This window comes from Acomys minous (assembly GCF_964271855.1).
Source record: "Acomys minous genome assembly, chromosome: 2".
In the NCBI taxonomy this organism is placed as follows: Eukaryota; Metazoa; Chordata; class Mammalia; order Rodentia; family Muridae; genus Acomys; species Acomys minous.
The window spans coordinates 85,510,283-85,529,094 of NC_140484.1; the positions used below are offsets into that span (position 1 = coordinate 85,510,283).

The 18,812-nt window shown below is 52.5% G+C and overlaps 1 protein-coding gene and 1 long non-coding RNA gene across 6 annotated transcripts in view; one reads left to right on the forward strand and one right to left on the reverse strand.

Moving 5' to 3' along the window:
- Positions 1-924: 924 nt before the first annotated feature.
- TRPM4 (transient receptor potential cation channel subfamily M member 4) overlaps positions 925-18,812 on the reverse strand; it is a 31,197-nt gene continuing 13,309 nt past the window's right edge. For 3 of the 5 annotated variants that reach the window (XM_084758775.1, XM_084758776.1, XM_084758777.1), the window contains 15 exons: positions 17,702-18,037; positions 17,403-17,537; positions 16,411-16,540; positions 15,651-15,796; positions 13,870-13,982; positions 13,492-13,569; positions 7,702-8,118; positions 6,129-6,261; positions 5,596-5,770; positions 5,330-5,507; positions 2,737-2,948; positions 2,440-2,572; positions 2,287-2,359; positions 2,091-2,196; positions 925-1,260 (listed from right to left, as the gene is read on the reverse strand). In XM_084758775.1, the coding sequence (XP_084614901.1) occupies positions 1,256-1,260; positions 2,091-2,196; positions 2,287-2,359; positions 2,440-2,572; positions 2,737-2,948; positions 5,330-5,507; positions 5,596-5,770; positions 6,129-6,261; positions 7,702-8,118; positions 13,492-13,569; positions 13,870-13,982; positions 15,651-15,796; positions 16,411-16,540; positions 17,403-17,537; positions 17,702-18,037 (2,370 nt within the window). In that variant the 3' untranslated portion in view covers positions 925-1,255. Of the gene's footprint in view, positions 1,261-2,090; positions 2,197-2,286; positions 2,360-2,439; positions 2,573-2,671; positions 2,949-5,329; positions 5,508-5,595; positions 5,771-6,128; positions 6,262-7,701; positions 8,119-13,491; positions 13,570-13,869; positions 13,983-15,650; positions 15,797-16,410; positions 16,541-17,402; positions 17,538-17,701; positions 18,038-18,812 lie in introns of those variants that run through there. The other 2 variants (XR_014774873.1, XR_014774874.1) reach the window with 2 other exon arrangements.
- Positions 8,146-9,251, forward strand: LOC311584883. Its single transcript, XR_014775027.1, has 2 exons — positions 8,146-8,351; positions 9,089-9,251. It is a non-coding gene; the product is annotated as an uncharacterized lncRNA (long non-coding RNA).

Here is an 18,812-nt window from a genome sequence, read left to right on the forward strand (position 1 = left end):
CTTCTTCTTCTTCTTCTTCTTCCTCCTCCTCCTCCTCCTCCTCCTCCAAATATTTTATTTAATTTTAATTTATGTGTATTGGTGTGAGGGTGTCAGATCTTAGAGTCACAGACATGTGAGCAACCATGTGGGTGCTGGGAATTGATCCCAGGTCCTTTGGAAGGGCAGGCAGTACTCTTAACCACTGAGCCATCTCTCCAGCCCCACCGGCCCCTTCTTACTGCTACCATCTACTGTTTGGTTGGTGGAATGGACCCAGCATTCCCCGGGAGAGTCTGGATGTCGCACGCTTGGCCGCGTTCCAACATGACTCTGCACCCAGAGAGGCAGATAGCTGGAGCCCCTCCAATTTGGAGGATGTTTTGGTTTTGATTTTTGGATGTGTCGGCTGTTGGTGGCTTTCTCCCTATTTAGCTAATAATTGCTGTCAGTTCAGCCTTGTCATTACCGGCTTAGTTTGTTATGGGTTATTTAGTTAAATTGCAATGTGTAATGATGTGGATTTGCCTCAGCCCCTGTGTAAGTGTGGCCTGCAATTTTCCACTAATTAGGCTTTTTAAAGACACATATGCATTTATCTACTCAAATCTGCATCATCTGTTTGCATGTTGCCAGAGCAGATGGAGTAGCGCCCACCCTCCCAGGACAGACTCTCTTATTAACACCCTGTTATGTTCCCACGGGAAAGGAGCGGAAGATCAGACGGTCCCTGTCCCCTGCCCTGCGTGAGAGCCACCTAAACAGGTCTGTACAGGAAGTGCTGGATCTAAGTTAGCAGGTGTAGGTTTGGAAGAGGGACAGACACCCCACACCCAAACAATTAAAACAGAGGGGAAAAAAGCATCAAGGACCCCAAGTCCCCAGCCTACCTCAGCCACTGACCCCAAAGTCTCGGCCCACCTGTTCCATACAAGGCATGGAACATCCTGTCACATGGCTTTATTTCCCCATTGTGGAGACATCTGTGAAGAGGGTTTGTGGTCCCTGCAGTCCCCGGGACCCTCCGGCCTCCTCTGCTTGTGGCTGGGCCCAGACAGGGCCAACGACGCCAGCTCAGAGCTTGAGTCACCCAAGGTAAGGCTGCTTCTGGGAGTGCCCAGGCCTGCTGGGATTCCTATGGTGACGCGCTCTAAGTTCCATGGGGCCCATGGCGAGCATAAGGCCGCCGCCGGTTGTGTAGGTTGAGGCAGGCCGGGTTGATTCTAAGGCAGGAGCCCTCTGTGGCTGCAAACACCGAGGAAGCCACCAGGGACGCTCAGTCTGGAAGAGACAGGGAGAACAGCAGGCAGTGAGTGGGGCGGGGTGGGGAGTGGGGAGTAGGGGTGTTAGAGCAGCAGCGCAGAGTCAGTGCGGGGACACGGTCGGTTGGCAAAGTGCCCGACAGCGCTGTCACGTGAGGCGGCCCAGAGTCACTTGAGAGGAAGAGCGGCAGCTGCTAAGATCAAATTGCCCTGTGGCGTGTCTGTGGGGGAGGGGAGGAAAGGAAGGGGGAGGGGCCTTGACAATTGGCGTGGGAAGACCCCGCCCACTGTGGACAACAGTTTCCTAGGGTGGGGAGTCCTGAACTCCAGCTAGGTGAAATCCTGTGAGATCCAGAGAGCGCGTTGCTCTGTGGTTTCAGAAGCATTTCTTTGGCTGTGAGCTCCCTGGCTTAGAGGTGAGGATGCAACCGTCAGAACCTTCGCGTTCTTGCCCTGTCTCCCTCAGTGATGGACGGTGACCCTGAAGTGCAAGCTTAGTAAATCCTTCCTCCCCTGAAGCAGGTGTGGAAGCACCCTATGAGCACGGCACCCATGACAAAAGCTAGGGGAGTCGGGCAGATAATAGATGGATTTCTCAGGGTTCACTGGCCTAGCCAACTGCACAACCCTGGGCCAAGGGACAGATCCTGTTTCAAAGAGTAAGGTAGAAGCCATCAGCCATCATCAGTCCAGGCCTCGGCAGGCGTGCGCACTCACACCGGCTACATACAACCACACACATCCACGCACAAGCACAGTCAACAGAGCCTTCAGAAGGCCAAGCGAGGAAGTCAGGGACAAGAGGAAGACACACAGGGAAGTCTTGCAGAACCCCAGGATCACACTGACCTTTGGCCCCAGGGGGGCTTGGAGGGGGTGTCCCCCCCGGAGGCAGCAAGGCGGAGCGGCTAAGGGACTCCGCTACCCAACTCAGGACGCGAGTACAGTGCTGGACCTGGGAAGACAGGGGTCAGGGGGTCAAACAGCGGCGTGTGTGTGGGGGGGAACAGGTGGTCCCATCCCTGCCAGCGCCCCCGGTCCTCACCTCTTTCTCCAGCCCCCTCAGTCTCCGCTCATACTCTCTGATCTGTCCCAGCTGCTTTAGGGCAGTGTCCACTCTAGAAAGAGAGAGCATCCTCCCAGCTGAAGCCACATCATCCCACCCGCGGATCCTGCCCGGTCCAGGCCCCCGCCTCACTTCTGAGACGTGCGTTTCAGACGCTCCGAGTCACTGTCTCGCTTGTCACGAGCTTGTTTCAACAGCAAGTTCTCTTTGTGCACAGACTCCCAGGTCAGCAGCTTCCGCTCTGCTTCCTTGGAGAGAAGGACAACTGCGGGGGGGGGGGGGGAAGTCCGCGCGAGTAAACGGCGGGGCCACTGGGGTCTCACCCCCGCCCCCAAAGCCACCAAGTTATTCAGACCCCGCCCACCTGTCTCTCCTCCCTTTCCCGGCACCCCCAGTGCTGCCCCCTTGCAGACCAAGCTCCATCCTCACGGAAGTGCTCGTAGTGCTCGAAGTCTGGGGAAGGTGGCAAGTCAGCCCGGCGACACCTGCACCTGCGCAGGCGCCTGATGAGGAGGCGCGCGTGGGAGATGACGATAAGGGGCGGGGCCAGCGCAGGCCGCGAGTGGAATTCCCGGATGAGGCTGTAGCGCTGGGCCTTCCAGTAGAGGTCGCTGTTGCCTTGCACTTTGCTGAAGGTGTAGCTGTGGAGGCCAGAGATCAAGGGTCATTGGAGGCCAATAAAGGACCTCCGATCACAGAGTTGGATTAGAAGTCAAGATGAAGTAGCCAGGGTTTGCAGATCAGAGCACTTGGTTCCTGCAGAGGAGCCTACGTTTCGTTCCCAGCACTCACATGGTCGCTCACAGTTGGCTCTAACTCCCATTCTAAAAGATCGCGCGCCCTCTCCTGGTCCCCGCCAGCACTACACTTATGTGGTGTACATGCCTACATGCTGGCAAACAATAAAAGATTTTTGTGCGCAAGTGCCCGTGAAGACCGGAAGAGGATGTAAGAGCCCTTGGAACTGGAGCTCCAGTCCCTTGTGAGTCGTGCTACGTGGGTGCTGGGGTCTCTGGTCCTCATAACAGTGCTCTTCACTGCTGAGCCATCTCTCCAGCACAAGTCTCCGTTTGTATAATGCACGTGTGTGAACATGTTTGTGTATGCACAGGTGCACATGTGTGTGTCCATGTGGAGCCAGAAGGATAGCCTTGGTGTCCTCCTCAGGAAGTTGTCCCTCTGTGAAGCAGGGTCCTTCACTGGCTGAAGCCCAGCGATTGGACTGTCTGGCCAGTAATCCTCAGAGAGCCTCCTGTCCCTGTCTTCCCGGTACTGGGACTACACTACTCTGGCAATGGTTGGAAACTTTGCGTAGATTCCAGGGATCGAACTCGGGTCCTTGTGCTTGCAAGCCAAGCGCTTTACTGACAGAGCTCTGCCCATGCCCAACCCACCTCCACCCGGACATCCTGGATCTATTGTTTTCAAAACTATACAATGGCTACTTGATAGATTTTGTTTTTCTTTGGGGCGGGGTTTCTCTATGTAGGCCTGACTGTCCTGGAACTTGTTCTGTAGACCAGGCTCTGGCCTCAAACTCAGAGATCTGACTGCCTCTGCCTCCTGAGTGCTGGGATAAAGGCGTGCGCCACCACTGCCCGGCTTTTTGTTGTTGTTGTTGTTGTTAACGTTTATTTACTTTTATGTGTTTAGGTGTTTTGCCAGCATGTATGTCTGTGCATGGTGCCCACAGAAGCCAGAAGAGGATGTCAAGTCCCCTGGAATTGGAATAAGAGGCAGTTGTGAGCTGCCATGCGAGCGCTGGTAATCAAACAAGAGCATCCAGCGATCTTACTTAACCACTGAGTCATCTTTGCATCTCTGCGGCTCTTGTTTGATGTTCGACATAGGATTTCTTTTTGTTTTGTTTTGTTTTTGTTTTTCGAGGCAGGGTTTCTCTGTGTAGCCTTGGCTGTCCTGGACTCACTTTGTAGACCAGGCTGGCCTCGAACTCACAGAGATCCGCCTGCCTCTGCCTCCCGAGTGCTGGGATTAAAGGCATGCGCCACCACGCCCGGCTCGACATAGGATTTCATGTAGCCCAGGCTCTCAGTCCTCCTTTCTCACTGTTCTAAGTGCTGGGACAACAAGCTCGATTCCCCACACCCCGCTGGGCTCCGCTGGTTTTTAATAAGGATCTGGGTTTGTTTGGTTTGGTTTGTTTTTTCAAGACAGGGTCTCTCTGTGTAGCCTTGGCTGTCCTGGACTCGCTTTGTAAACCAGGCTGGCCTTGAACTCATAGCGATCCACCTGCCTCTGCCTCCCAAGTGCTGGGCTTAAAGGCGTGCGCCACCACCACCACCCAGTTTAACAAGGATCTTAAGCCCAGTGATTTAATGAACTCTCCTGACTGGACAGAAAGACTGTGAAGTAGGGCCTGTCCTCACACTGAGAATAAAATTAACTCCAAATGGGCCAATGAGCTGCAAATAAGAGCTAAAACCCCAAACAGACTCTTAAAAGAAAGCGTGGAAGTAATGTACAGACTCCAGACTTTCAACAGACCCTCATATGGGACAGCAAGAGTATAGGGGAGAGACGGCTCGGCTAAGGGTAAGAACACTGGCTGTTCATGCAAAGGAGCCAGATTCGGTTCCCAACATCTACATGGTAACTCACAGTTGCCAGTAACAGCAGTTCCAGAGGTCAGCCTTCCTCTGACCTCTGCTGGCACTGCATACACGTGGTGCATACACATGGTGCACACACATGCATGCAGGCACATACATATAAATAAAATATACAAGCAACAAAAGTCAATAAAGTGGATTTCATCCAAAGTAAAAAGCATTTAGCGCCATGGTGGCCCATATGTATGTCACCTCAACACTCCGGAGGCAGAGGCGAGGTTACCCTGAATTCCAAGCTCAGCCTGGGCTATAGAGTGAGACCCTGCCTCGGCCATGCCCAAAACAGCAGCAGCAACGGTGTCAACGTGCACGAAAGGCATGGGGTCTGCTCAGCACTGGGTGAAAAAGAAAAAAAAAAGTGGCACATATTGAACAGGCTGAGGCTGGCGCACCTGAACATGGCGATCAGCAGATTGATCAGCAGGATGTTGGCCACCAGCAGGAAGACAACGAGGAGCACCACCACCAGCCAGTTTGCATACTGGGACACACAGGAGCCTGAGACGTTCCCCTCGGGGACTGCCCAGGAGCCCGGCTCTGCAGAGCAGTTCTGTGGATCCATGAGGGCCACTGCAGGGGGCACAGGAGTGTGAGGCAAGGGAGGCAAGGATGGGAAGGGAGAAGGAGACGGAGACGCAGCTGGACAGCCCTCTCCTACCGTCCATTTCCCCCTGGGGGATTTGTCCAAAGATCTGCAGATACGGCCGGTAAAAGACCCTACGCAGGATACTTGGCAGGTTGCTGTCCTTGGGCCTCAGGATCCCCTCGGTGGCCACCCCATAAGCCACTAGCCACACGCCGAGGAAGAAAAGGAAGAAGAACACATCCTTCATCTGGAAGCAGAGGAGGATGCAGCTGAGTGGGACCCTGTCCTTTCCTGCCTGGCTCCACCCTTCCCCAGGCCGACCCCCTACACCATCCCTGGCTACCCTCCTTGCCTCAGGCGCTCGACATCCTTAAAGCCCTGTCCCTTCCTGCCCTGCCCACCTGAGAAGCCCTACTCTATCCTCGGATCCCTGTCCAGCCATTTAAAGACAAAGCCCTCCCTTTCGCTGTCCATCCTCCCCCAGCCCCCACCTCCCCGTCAGTCAGTCCGCGCTCTAGGTTCTGAGCCCTTTAATTCCGGCTCCACCCCTTCACTCTGGGCCGGGTTCTCTCACGCCTCGCCCTGCCCCTCCTCCTCAGCCTCACCATCTTGCTCACGATGACAATCTTGGGCCCCAGCTGCTTGTTCACCGTGAAGATGTGCAACAGTCGCAGTGTGAAAATCATGAAGTCGAGGCAGAGGACTGTGCGTCCCAAATCATACAGCCCATGGGTCAGCCTAGGAAGTGCAGCATAGCTGGGGTCAGGGGTGTCTCCTCAGACATGAAAGCTGAGACCTCACAGGGCAGAAGCAGGGACCCTCTGACTGGCCCCCGCCCCCGCCTGGCTTTCTCTGGCTTCAACAGAACGATGAATGGCGTCCTAAGAATCCTGTTAGGTAAGAGTTGGCAGTGCCACTTGCCCGTCATCCCAGCACTGGGGAGGCTGAGGCCAGAAGGATCTCGGGAATTCCAGACAGACCTGCCTGGTCGGTTTAGGGAGTTCCACATCAGCCTGGGCTACGGAGTGAGACTCTGACTCATTAAAAAAATAAATGGGGGCGGGGGGGGGGGTAGGGCGGGGAGAGGGGGAACTAAAACACAGCTGTCAGAGGGGCATAAATGAAAACATTTGCGGGTTTAGGACTGACAAAGGTTGTAAACCTGATTTGATTGACAGCTTCAGGTTGCACAGTATCAAGTATTGCCTAGCATAGACGCAGGGGGGTGCGGGTGGGGGTGGGGCCCTCCAGGCTCCTGGTGGCAGGCTGGCAGGAAATGGGTCAACCTATCTGGACAGAAATCTATGCATGTAACGGATCCCTGTGTCCTTTGACCTATTCGCTTTATACCAGGGATATAACTTTTTTTTTTTTTGCAACAATTAAAATTACAAATAGAAATAACCTGGGTGTCTATCTTAGAGGGCACTGGCTTAAAGGATGATTCACCAATTAGACTAAAGGTGACAGTCTCCCTCCCAAGATACAATGACTTTTCAGCCCTGGGAAATGGGTGCTTGCCCAGCGGTGGTGGCACAGGCCTTTAATCCGAGCACTTGGGAGGCAGAGGCAGGGGGATCGCTGTGAGTTCGAGGCCAGCCTGGTCTACAAAGCGAGTCCAGGACAGCCACAACTACACAGAGAAACCTTGTTTTGAAAAAACAAAAAACAAAAAACAAACAAAAAAACAAAAAAAGAAATGGGTGCTTAATAAAATGTATCAGTTATACCCTGACTTTGGCCTTCCTGCACTCAGCTGGGCCTTGGCCCTGTGTTCTCAGATGATAACATTACACAGAATAAAGCCTGGAACAAACAGAAATATTAGTTTGCTAAACTCACTTATCTCCCTCTCTGTTTGAATGCATTATTCATGCCAGGTTACTGTTTCATTCTCACGTGGCCTGGAGAAAACCTACCTCTCGTTATGCCAGGCGAGGGACGGACGCTTCTGTAAAGGGGGAGGTGGCTGTGCATCGCCCAGGGGGATAAACCACGGACCTTGCAAATGTTAGGTAGGCACTCCACTACTGAGCTACGCCCCAGCCCCTCACTGGGGGATTCTAGGCAAGGGCTCTACCACTCAGCCATGCCTCCAGCCCCTCACTGGGGAATTCTAGGCAGGGGCTCTACCACGCCTGTCAGTCCCCTGCTCACCGGCAGGGGCTGCTCACTCACCTGCAGCCAACGCCTAGCAGGAAGCAGGTGAGGGCCAGCAGATCACATTGGTTCCAGGTGTCTGAGAGGTAGAGGTGAAGGCGGTGGCGCAAGGGAGCTTTGCCTGGCCCAGGTCCCCCGCTGGCCAAGCTACCCCAGCCGCCGCTCAGGCCCTGGCGCAGCTCCTCACACAGCAGCGTAAAGGCCCAGAAGTACAGCAGCAGCTCGAAGGCACCCGGTGCTGCCGGATGGAAATCCACCAGCAACACGTGCGCAAACAGCAGCAGGAATAGCAGGTAACTGACCACGTTGCCCAGGAAGGCGGTCACTGGGGCGCCCCAGAAGTGCGACCATCTCTCGGAGTAGCTGCCACAGCAGCGGGTACGTCCTGGCCGCCTTCGCCTCTCGAGGGCCACCTTTGCTGAGGGCTCCGCAGGCCTGCAAGAGAGGGAACCTCAGGGCCCACTGAGCCTGGACTTGCATTCTAACCTCCACATTGTACCATTTGGACTCTGGGGACCCGAGCAGTCGACCCCAGCACATGCGAGACTGAGGCAGGAGGATTGCCCAAGTGATGCTAACCTGAGCTTTGTGAAGGAGAAAAGCGAACATCAAAAAACAAAAACAGCATAAGCCGGGCATGGCATTGACGAATTTTGATCCCAGGGGAGGTAGGTGACTTTGAGTTTGAGGCTAGTGTTGTCTACCTAGGTCAGCCCCAAGCCATCCATGGCTATAAAGAGAAACGCTGTGTCAAAACCAAACAAAACAAAGCAAAAAATAAAAATAATAAAAATAAAAAAATAAAAACCTGAACACAACATCTTTCTTTTCTTCCCTTTTTCTTTTCTTTTTCTTTCCTTTTTGTTTTGTTTTTTGGGGGGAGGGAGTTGTTTTGTTTTTGTTTTTTTGAGACAGGGTTTCTCTGTATAGCCCTGACTATCCTGGAACTCACTCTGTAGATCAGGCTGGCCTCAAACTCAGAGATCCACATGCCTCTGCCTCTGGAGTGCTGGGATTAAAGGCGAGCGCCACATCCGTCTTTACAAACTGAGCAGAATGAGGACTAGAGAGATGGCTCCGTGGTTAAGAGCACTGACTGCTCTTCCAAAGGACCTGGGTTTAATTCCCAGCAACCACATGGCCCCTCACAACTGTCTGTAACTCCCTCACACAGACATACATTCAGGCAAAATATCAATGTACATAAAATAAAAATAAACAAATTTTTTTAAAAACTCAGGCATGGCACACCTTTAATCCCAGCACTCAGGAGGCAGAGGCAGGTGGATCCCTGTGAGTTCGAGGCCAGCCTAGTTTACAAAGCGAGTCCAGGACAGCCAAGGCTACACAGAGAAACCCTGTCTTGAAAAACAAAACAACAACAAATCATCTCTCTACACTGCAGGTGTCAACACAGTGATCCTTAAAGAGGATGCGGATGAAAACCCGACCAAGAGCTGGACCTGACCTCGGGGAGTCTGATGCCCAGCATTTGTCAGCACACTTAAAAGAACACAGTACAATTTGCGAAAGAGTTTCCAGGCGCACAATAAAGCTTGAATACATGTGACCATGAGGGAGGGCTCTGTAACTGAAAGGTCGTCTGGATTCTTGTGTGGTCTCTGACCAACAGCATGGAGGTCAGCAGGCCAGAAAGCACATGTGACATCTTCCCTAAGGAGAGGTGGGCTGTGGACTGGAGAGGGAGAGTCTGGCATAAGCAGACTGAGATGTGCGCCACAGACAGCAAAAAGCCCAGGTTGTCAACAAAAGCCACTCCCAGCCATCTCCTCTGGTGAGCGGAGGCCCCTGTGTGTTTAACATCCCCAGTTTCTCTAGTGATCTGTGGGCACAAGGACTCTTGTACCCCAACTACTCAATACATCACATATGAGCCCTCCTGGGAATTATCCAGGACCAACGAACAGACCCAGCCAATACAACGACGCTTCCATTGGTCCCCAAGGCGGAAGGCAGAGAGCCTGTGTCTGCAAGAGGTCCTATGGACCACATCCTTGCTGTGGCATGCAACCCCCTAAAAAATGCACGAATAACAAAATGAGATGTGATTTAGAAAAAACAATTAAGGAGCTGAAGAACTGGTTCAGCAGAGCGGGGCCCTGCTCTTCGGAAGGACTGCATTTGAAACTAGGTTTCCTGGAATGGAGCCGTATGCTGAGGCCAGTGGGCTGATAAGGACTTCACAGAGTATGCGGAAGCCTGGATGTTATCGGGTAGTCTAATTTCTTTCGGGTTATCTTTATCTTTATTTTTATTTTTACAAGACAGGATTTCTCTGCGTAGCCTTGGCTGTCCTAGACTAACTTTGTAGACCAGGCTGGCCTCGAACTCACAGCGATCCACCTGCCTCTGCCTCCAGAGCGCTGGGATTAAAGGCGTGTGCGCTACCACGCCCACCGGCTTCTTTTGGGCTGTCTTTAAGCCCTCGCCTGCCTCGGCATCAGATCTAACATCCTGATGAACAGAAGCCAATCCTGCAATGTATTAATTTCATAAAACCCTACCCTCTGACAACAGACAGCTAAGAATGCCATTAGACAGTGCCCCGACTGGAAGCTGCAACTCTCCTGCCCTCCCTGTCTGCTCACTTAATGTTCCTACCTGTGTGTTTCTAAACGGCCTCGATGCCTGACAGTCTTTGTTCTGTTTCTGTAAAAACCCCTTGAAACTGTTGCCATGTTGGAGCACAGAACTGACTTAGCTCCCTGTTCCCGGGCTTGGGGGCATAGGTCAATCACATGTATCTCTAGAAAAAGCTGTCTCTTCTTACTTCATTTGAGGGGACAGCTGTGAGAGTCAGTTTGGTGTGTGTGTGTGTGTGTGTGTGTGTGTGTGTGTGTGTGTGTGTGTTGACAATTCCAAATACCTACATGGCAGCTCAGAACCTTGAGCTAGGACTCAGACCCAGGACAAATAGCTGAGGTGCCCATTTAACATAGCAAAACAGAGATGGCCTCCCGGTTCTCCCAGCATCCCTCAGTCCCCTTCCTGAACTTTCCAGCCCAGGGGCTGGGCTTCCCCTCCGCCAGGGGCTCCTCATTATATAATCCAGATAGTCTTGACAGTGGCCTGGTCCTTGGGACTGGTGAACCTGCCTGAGAGTTGCTCCCAATACACCTGCCTTTCTCCTGTAATTTGGCTTGAATTGGCTCATTTTGTCAGCTGAGAAAACCTATCGCGTGGTGTATAACTCCAGCTCTGGCCTCAGAGGGCAACTGCCTGCACATACAAACCCCACACATATATACATAATTAAAAATAAAATATGTTAACATGTTTAAAGCAAGCGTTAATTCAGCACGGCCTGGTGGTCACTTGTCTTGGCGTCTTCCCCTGCCCCAGGGAGTCTGAGCCACTTGATGGAGTGAAATGATTGATTATCTCCTACAGGGTACAATATGATGCAACTCACTTTGGCTTCCTAGAAGCCCTCCCTGGAGGCAGCACCCTTAATCCTGCACATGCTACCTGCCAGATTTTCTGACTCAGAAGAACATAACTTTTCCTTTTCTATGTCTTTTGTTTGTTTGTTTTGGATACTGCCCAAAGCTGTCACGACCCCTCCAGTGGAGTCTGTGTGACAAATGATGCCGCACTACCCGAGGTGACAACCCCGGCCCAGGGAGAGCCTCCGGGAATGAGCCTGATGTTCCTGCCAGGAGGAACTGATTGCAGTCTTTCTTTCTTTCTTTCTTTCTTTTTTTTCCTCATTTGTTTTGGAATATTCTGCCTCTGTTTTTACTTTCTTATCAGAACTTTTCAAATGAAACCGTGTTGCTAGGAGACGCCCTAACTTGGGACTGCAGCCCAGGGCCTTTCAGGTTCCGCTCCACTTATTAAAACAAACACAGCTAAGAATTAATCACCAGTTAATAGTTTATATTATGACTTACAAATAAAGTGTTTAAGAAAGCTCCAGATAGTGACAAGCAGAGCTAAGAAAAAACTGTCTAGACTCACAGATATTTGGCATAATGAGAGAACATTGACCTTTGATAAAGAGGGCACATGCACACTGATACCAAGCTAGTGACTCAAGATTGATGACAACATTATTACTTTGCATCCTGTATTTTGAATTGTATATAAAAAAATGTAACCACACACAAAAAAAAACCACTCCCCATTCCAAAAAAAAAAATGTGTATAAGAACCTAGCTTGCTTGCCTACAAAATACACTCAGACTTAAACTCTCCCTTGGGTTAATCTGTCACTTCGTCTATCTTTGCCCACCGAGGCTTCGAGAACTCTCGGTCCCAAGGACCTATACCCAACTGAGACGGTCCGAGGCACAAAGCCTGGGCATGCTTTCCTTGGTGCTCTGGGCCTTCTCGCTCATTTTGTGACACGCCATCCCTGGCCTCTTCCCACAATGCCACTGAATGCCAACTTCCGTGGCAGAAGGGCGGCGGCTTCTTCTCTTCCTCTTCACAGGCAGCTTGCCGTCACCTGCTCAGTTGTCTCTCAACCTCTAATAAAATGGTTCCAAGCTTCTGAGTCCATTCTAAATTGTATTGACTAGACTAAAAACCATGGACAGGAGGAGACAGTTCAAGGGTCATTGTTTGGTATCTTGCTCAGTTGCTCTCCATCTTATTTGAACACAGGTCTTGCTGATTTCAGCTACACAGACTGGCTGGCAGGGCCCCGGGCATCCATTGTCTCTGCCTCTCCCTGCCATGCCCAGGTTTCATTTCAGGTGCTGGGAATCTGAGCTCAGTTCCTCACGCTTATGTGGCCGCCCTTTACTGGCTGTCTCCTCGTTGTATTGTTTTGTGGGGTTTTTTTTGTTTGTTTGGTTGGTTGGTTGTTGGTTGGTTGGTTGGGTTTTTTGTTTTGTTTTGTTTGGTTTGGTTTTTTGAGACAGGGTTTCTCTGTGTAGCCTTCACTGTCCTGGACTCGCTTTATAGACCAGGATGGCCTCGAACTCACATTGATCTGCCTGCCTCTGCCTCCCAAGTGCTGGGATTACAGGCGTGCGCCACCACCGCCTGGCTGTTTTGTTTTGTTTTGTGTTGTTTGTTTGGCCTGAAATGGGACCCAGAGCCTTGAGCAGAACAGGCTAGACAAGTCCTCAGGCACAAGACTGCACATACTGAGCCTGCTTCTTCATGGGGACTGCAATATAGTGACAGCAAGAAATGTCAGAAACAAATCCAGGTCTTCAGGAGGGGGGTGGGTCAAAGGAAAAGAAGAGGAGGAGGAGGAGGAGGAGACATTCCAGGCTGGGCACCACTGGTGGCCCACACCTATTAATCCCAACTAGCACTTGGGAGGCAGATGCAGGTGGATGGATCTCTGAGTTTGAGGCCAGCCTGGTCTACAGAGTTGATTTCCAGAACAGCCAGGGCTACACAGAGAAACTCTGTCTCAAAAAAAAACAAACAAGAAAAAAAAAAAGAAAAAAAAAAAGAAAGAAAAAAGAAAAAAAAAGGAAAAAGAAAAAAGAAAGAAGGAAAGAAAGAAAAATGAATGTTCCCTTAATGACCTAACAGTAGGAGATGCACGCAGACTGGTTTCTTATGATAACCACATCCTTGTAGGCAGAGACAACTTTTTACCGACAGAGCCATCTCACTGACCCTGAGGGTCAAATTTCAAGTCAGCCCTTTGAGTGTGACCTTCTAGAAACTACCTCAGTGCCCTCAGTGGCTCAGTAAAGTGTCAACTGCAAAAAGCCCAAGTCTCCATCCAGCCACGCACCAGTGCCTCATGGGAAGTGGGAGATGACACAATCCTGATCCAGCCCATGGTGACACCTCCCCCAGTGCTGGGGTGTCACTTACCCAGCAGGACCTGCACCATTGACGCTGCTGTCCAGGTCAAAGTCAGCCTCCTTCTGTATCGGCTCTTCCTCTGACTTCCTGCCATGGGGGGTGGGGGTGGGGGGTGGGGACACAGGGTGAGAAACACAGGAGGGTTCCTGAGAAAGACCCGAACTTATTTTACCACAGAGACAAATGAGTTGCCCAGTTCCACAGCCACGGCCTTAAAAGTGGAGAAGATGGGTAGAGAGACACCGCCAAGGCACTGCAACAACCCTCGCCTTCCAGAACATTCCCTCCAGAGAAGGGAAAGAACCCCCTTTCCAGGGAAGAGGCACAGTAAGAGGGCAGAGAGAGGACAGGGAAGGAGGGGCTGAGCCGGGACCCCAGGGCACTGACCTGAAGGCGATGAGGTTGGTATAGATGAGGGGAGGGCAGAAGAAAGCGAGGACCAGGGCCCAGATGGGCGTTGTGCTGTCCATCTCTCCCCACCACTTCTGGGTCAGCAGAGACTGTGGGATGTGGGAACATCAGAGCTTGACTCTCCCCAGGGCACCCAAAGAGAGCCTGACGCGGGCTGGGCCACATCACCAGGGCACAGAGAGCAAGCTCGCACGTGGGGGCTCAGCTGTTAGAGCGTGGGGTTCAGGAGTCGGAAGCAACCTCCTCAGCTTTAGCCGGCAGAACGCGACAGCCTACTTTCCCCTTTAATGTGTGTGGGTGCTTTGCCCGCGTGCATGTCTGTGGGGCGTAAATTTATGTTGTAACTTCAAGTTCCTGTGTGTAAGAGATCTGCAAAGCAGAAACGCTGCGAATTCAGGTCAGAATCCGTGGTAGTGGCCTTGTTCTTGCCCAGGGGATTAACACCATGGCATACGCGGTGTCCATATAGGCAAGAAGGTGGCACCATATCCCATAGACTTGGAGTTACAAATGGTTGTGAGTTCCCATATAGGTGGCAGGAATCAAACCGGGGTCCTCTGCAAGGGCAGCCTTAACCCAGTGCCCCATGTCTGCAGGCCCAGAACCCAAGCTTTACTGACACTATAGGGCAACGCTCTGCCAAGAACTTTGCGTGGACCAGATCACATAACCCCAGAGGGTTGAGTTCTAGGATTTTCTCCTTTTCACACATAAGATTGGCTAAAAACAAACAACAGAGACCTGCAAAGCTGGGATCTATGAGCCTCACCGCTGCGGAAAGCAGGGGACTCTGGGTAAATGGTTTGAAATGCCAGCTAAAATCATCTCAGTGGGCAAGGCAGCGGGACCTGCTGCAGTTGGAACAAACCAGACTTCCTGCTAGGGTAAACAGGACTTCCTGTTGTGTGGACTGAACGTCACTGAGGGTGGGAATTTCTGAGCTCCGGTCAGATTCCAGTTCATGATACCTGACCGTTCTCAAAATGTGTCAGGATCAGAGAGGCTGTGGGGAGTGAACAGGGCTCCCCTCAGGGGAGGATTTGTCTCTCTCTAAAACACTAGAGAGCGTCCCCAGACATCATCTCACTGTGGAGAAGCAGAGCTCTACAAACAGCTTAAAGAAGTGGGAAGAGCTTCCCGTTGAGGAAGTGGTACTTCCTTTAGGAGGAGTGGGATGGCCTGTGGGAATAAGAGGGACTTCCTGTGTGAGAAACGGTACTTCCTGTTAGCAACAACACTGCCTGGGGGCGAAAAATTATAGATGGTGTGTTCCTGCTGTGGCGGCAGGTGTAGGGCCTTCTTGTGGAAAAACAGAGCGAAGGGACAATTTCTGAGGCGGTGGTTCTCAACCTTCCTGATGCTGGGCCCCTTTAATGCAGATCCCCATGTTGTGGTGACCCCAGCCATAAAATTATTTTCATTGCTACTTTACAACTGTAAATTTGCTATTGTTAAGACTGATTGATTGATTGATTGATTTTTTTTTTTTTTAAACAAGGTTTCTCTATGTAGCCCTGGCTGTCCTGGAACTCACTCTGTATTTAGGCTGGCCTCGAACTCAGTGGTTCCCCTGCCTCTGCCTCCCAAGTACTGGGATTAAAGGCACGCCCAGTTTACTGTTATGAATCTTAATGCAAATACATGATATCCGACCCCTGTGAAAGGATTGTTCAAGTCCCCAAAGGTTGGGAACCATTGTTCTAGGAACAAGTGGACTCCAGGGGTGTGGTTCATGGTTGTCTGAGTCCTGCGCTCACCTGCACCCCATCCTGTGCAAAGAATGCGCGGGCATCGGCCTGCATGGCAAGTTGGAGGCAGGTAGCCTCTCCCCAGAGGGGACAGCGACGCAGAAGCAGGCGGGCTGCTCTTTCCTCACTGTTGTGGTAACACTCTCCAAAAAGGTCTGGGGACAAGGGTACGGGTGAGGACCGAGGGGGTAGGACGGTGTCTACTCACACCCACAACAGCCTGCCCCACTCACACCCACAACAGCCTGCCCCACGCACCCACAACAGCCTGCCCCACGCACCCACAACAGCCTGCCCCACACACACCCACAACAGCCTGCCCCACTCACACCCACAACAGCCTGCCCCGCACACCCACAACAACCTGCCCCGAGCACCCACAACAGCCTGCCCAGAGCACCCACAACAGCCTGCCCAGAGCACCCACAACAGCCTGCCCCACTCACACCCACAACAGCCTGCCCCACTCACACCCACAACAGCCTGCCCCACTCACACCCACAACAGCCTGCCCCACACACACCCACAACAGCCTGCCCCACTCACACCCACAACAGCCTGCCCCACTCACACCCACAACAGCCTGCCCCACACACACCCACAACAGCCTGCCCCACTCACACCCACAACAGCCTGCCCCACTCACACCCACAACAGCCTGCCCCACTCACACCCACAACAGCCTGCCCCACTCACACCCACAACAGCCTGCCCCGCACACCCACAACAGCCTGCCCCACTCACACCCACAACAGCCTGCCCCACGCACCCACACTCATGCTCTCAAACTTGGCCGCCAGGTCCTTCCGGCGCAAGGCCTCCTCGGCCTCCCACTCTTGGCGAGCCATCACTCGAAGCAGGAGACAGGCGCCAAGAGCAGAGGCCACTGAGTTGGAGCCCTGGGAAGAGAGAGAAAATGGACACCGTGAGGTCAGAGTTCGGGGTGGGAGATCAGAGGTTAGTAGGGTCATTGAGGTCAAGGGTTCACCCAAACAAATTGCCATTAGACAGACAGGGTCACTAGCATCACACTCAAAGACGTAGCAGTACTGGAGGGGGGGGCTATTTTTCATTTTTCTTTTTGGTTCTTCGAGACAGGGTTTCTCTGTGTAGCCTTGGCTGTCCTGGACTCCCTTTGTAGACCAGGCTGGCCTCGAACTCACAGAGATCCACCTGCCTCTGCCTCCCGAGTGCTAGGATTAAAGGTGTGCGCCACCACCTCCCAGCCGGGGGCTATTTTCATGGGTACTGAGTTCAGACTCGGAAGACAAGTTCTAGAAGGAAGAAATGGTTTATTCAATGTCATTAAAGTTCTTTTAAAATTTCAGAGAGAATGCATGTGGCGGGGTGGGGTGGGGTGTCATGTGCCACATTCATGAGGTTGGGGCAGGAGAGTCACAGGGTCTTGGCCAGCCTGAGTTACACAGGAAGACCATGCTTCCACAAAAAACAAAAAACAAAACAAAAAAAAAAAACCAAAAAACAAAAAAAGCAAAAACCTAGGGGTGGAGATGGCAGTACCCATTGGGCAGAGAGCTTGCCTAGCATGTACAGAGCCTTGGGCTTGATAGTGGCATATGTTCAAGGTCATCCTGGGCTAATATCAAGTTCAAGGGCAGCCTGGGCTACATGTGACCCTGCCTCAGAACAACAAAAGAGAAAAAAAAGAGTACAGGTTGGGTGAGGTCAGAGGTCAGAGCAGCCTCAGGGGGGCCCCCAAGGTGAGACCTACAGGGTCCCGGAATGAAGGCTGGCGTTTACCTTCTCCCAGAAATAAATGGCCATCTGTGCTCGGTTCAACAACAGAGCCCAAATAAGCAGGTCACTCCAGGGGGCTTGTTCAAAGCTGGGGTTCGTCGATGGCTGCGCAGTGGCCCAGTCCATAAGCAGAGAAGCCTGAGAGCAAAAATAGGCCTAACAAGACGGAGCCCCACCCCTGGCCTCCCCCTTCGCCTGTCTCAAACACAGCTCTCCCCCATTTTAGTGCACCCTCTTTCCAAAGCCCTGTCCCTGTCCCAGATGCAGCCCCGCCATGCACGCTCAGCCTCCACGGTCCTTACGTTCTCTCTGCAGTCCTGGACCAGCTGGGACTCTCGGGCACTGCCGGCAGGGTACCTCGGTGCACATGTCTCTCCCAACAGCGTCCTCAGAACTTGCCCCACGTTAGGAGGCTGCAGCTCTGCGGCTCCGGGTGGGGGTTTACCGCCGCCACCGTGGGATGCCTGGTCCAGAAGACTGCGGATGAGTGAGTTAGGGGACACCGCCCCGTAGAGCTGGGCCAGGCGCATCGGTGTCAGGAAGTGTCCCAGGCTAAGGCCATGGGAGATGAGCAAGCGCACGAACTCAGGCCTGTCGTTCAGCAGGGCGTCCATGAGAGAGGCCTCCAGGTGGAAGGACTGTGCGAGGGGAAGGGACGGGCCGGCGATGAGGTGATGCAGGCGTGACGGGTGGACTCAGAGAGAGCAAGAGGACAAGAGATGGAGGCACAGGGCCGCGGGGAAGCATGATGGGAGGGGAGTGAAGGGGCTGACGAATGGGTGGACAGATTGACAGACAGATGGATGGACACGTAGGTGAGCGTGCGGATGGGGTGGCGGATGGAGATACGGAGCAGGCTGGTGGGCGAGAGGACGGAGGGAGTGGGTGAGTAGATGAAGTTATTGCTGAGTGCATGGCAGAGAGATGGACGGTGGGGTAGATGGACAGACGGTTATGAGTGCATGATAGAGAGGGGAGTAGAGCTGGACACGGCGGCCCACTCGGGGAGGCAGAGGCAGGCGGAACTCTGTGAGTTCGAGGCCAGCCTGGTTTACATAGTGAGTCCAGGACAGCCAAGGCTACACAGAGAGACCCTGTCTTGAAAAACAAGAAAAAGAAAAAGAAAAAAAAAAAAGGATAGATGGGTAGAAAGGGAGAGAAGGAACAAGTCAGGGACAGAGGAACAACCAGAGATGAGTGGGCAGTTAAGAGAAGGAAAGTGGGGCTAGACAGATGGCGCAGAGGTTAAGAGCACTGGCTGCTCTTCCGAAGGTCCTGAGTTCAATTCCCAGCAACCACATGGTGGCTCACAACCATCTATAATGTGATCTGGTGCCCTCTACATGTAGGCAGAACGGTGTATACATAATAAATCTTGAGAGAGAGAGAGAGAGAGAGAGGGAGAGAGAGAGA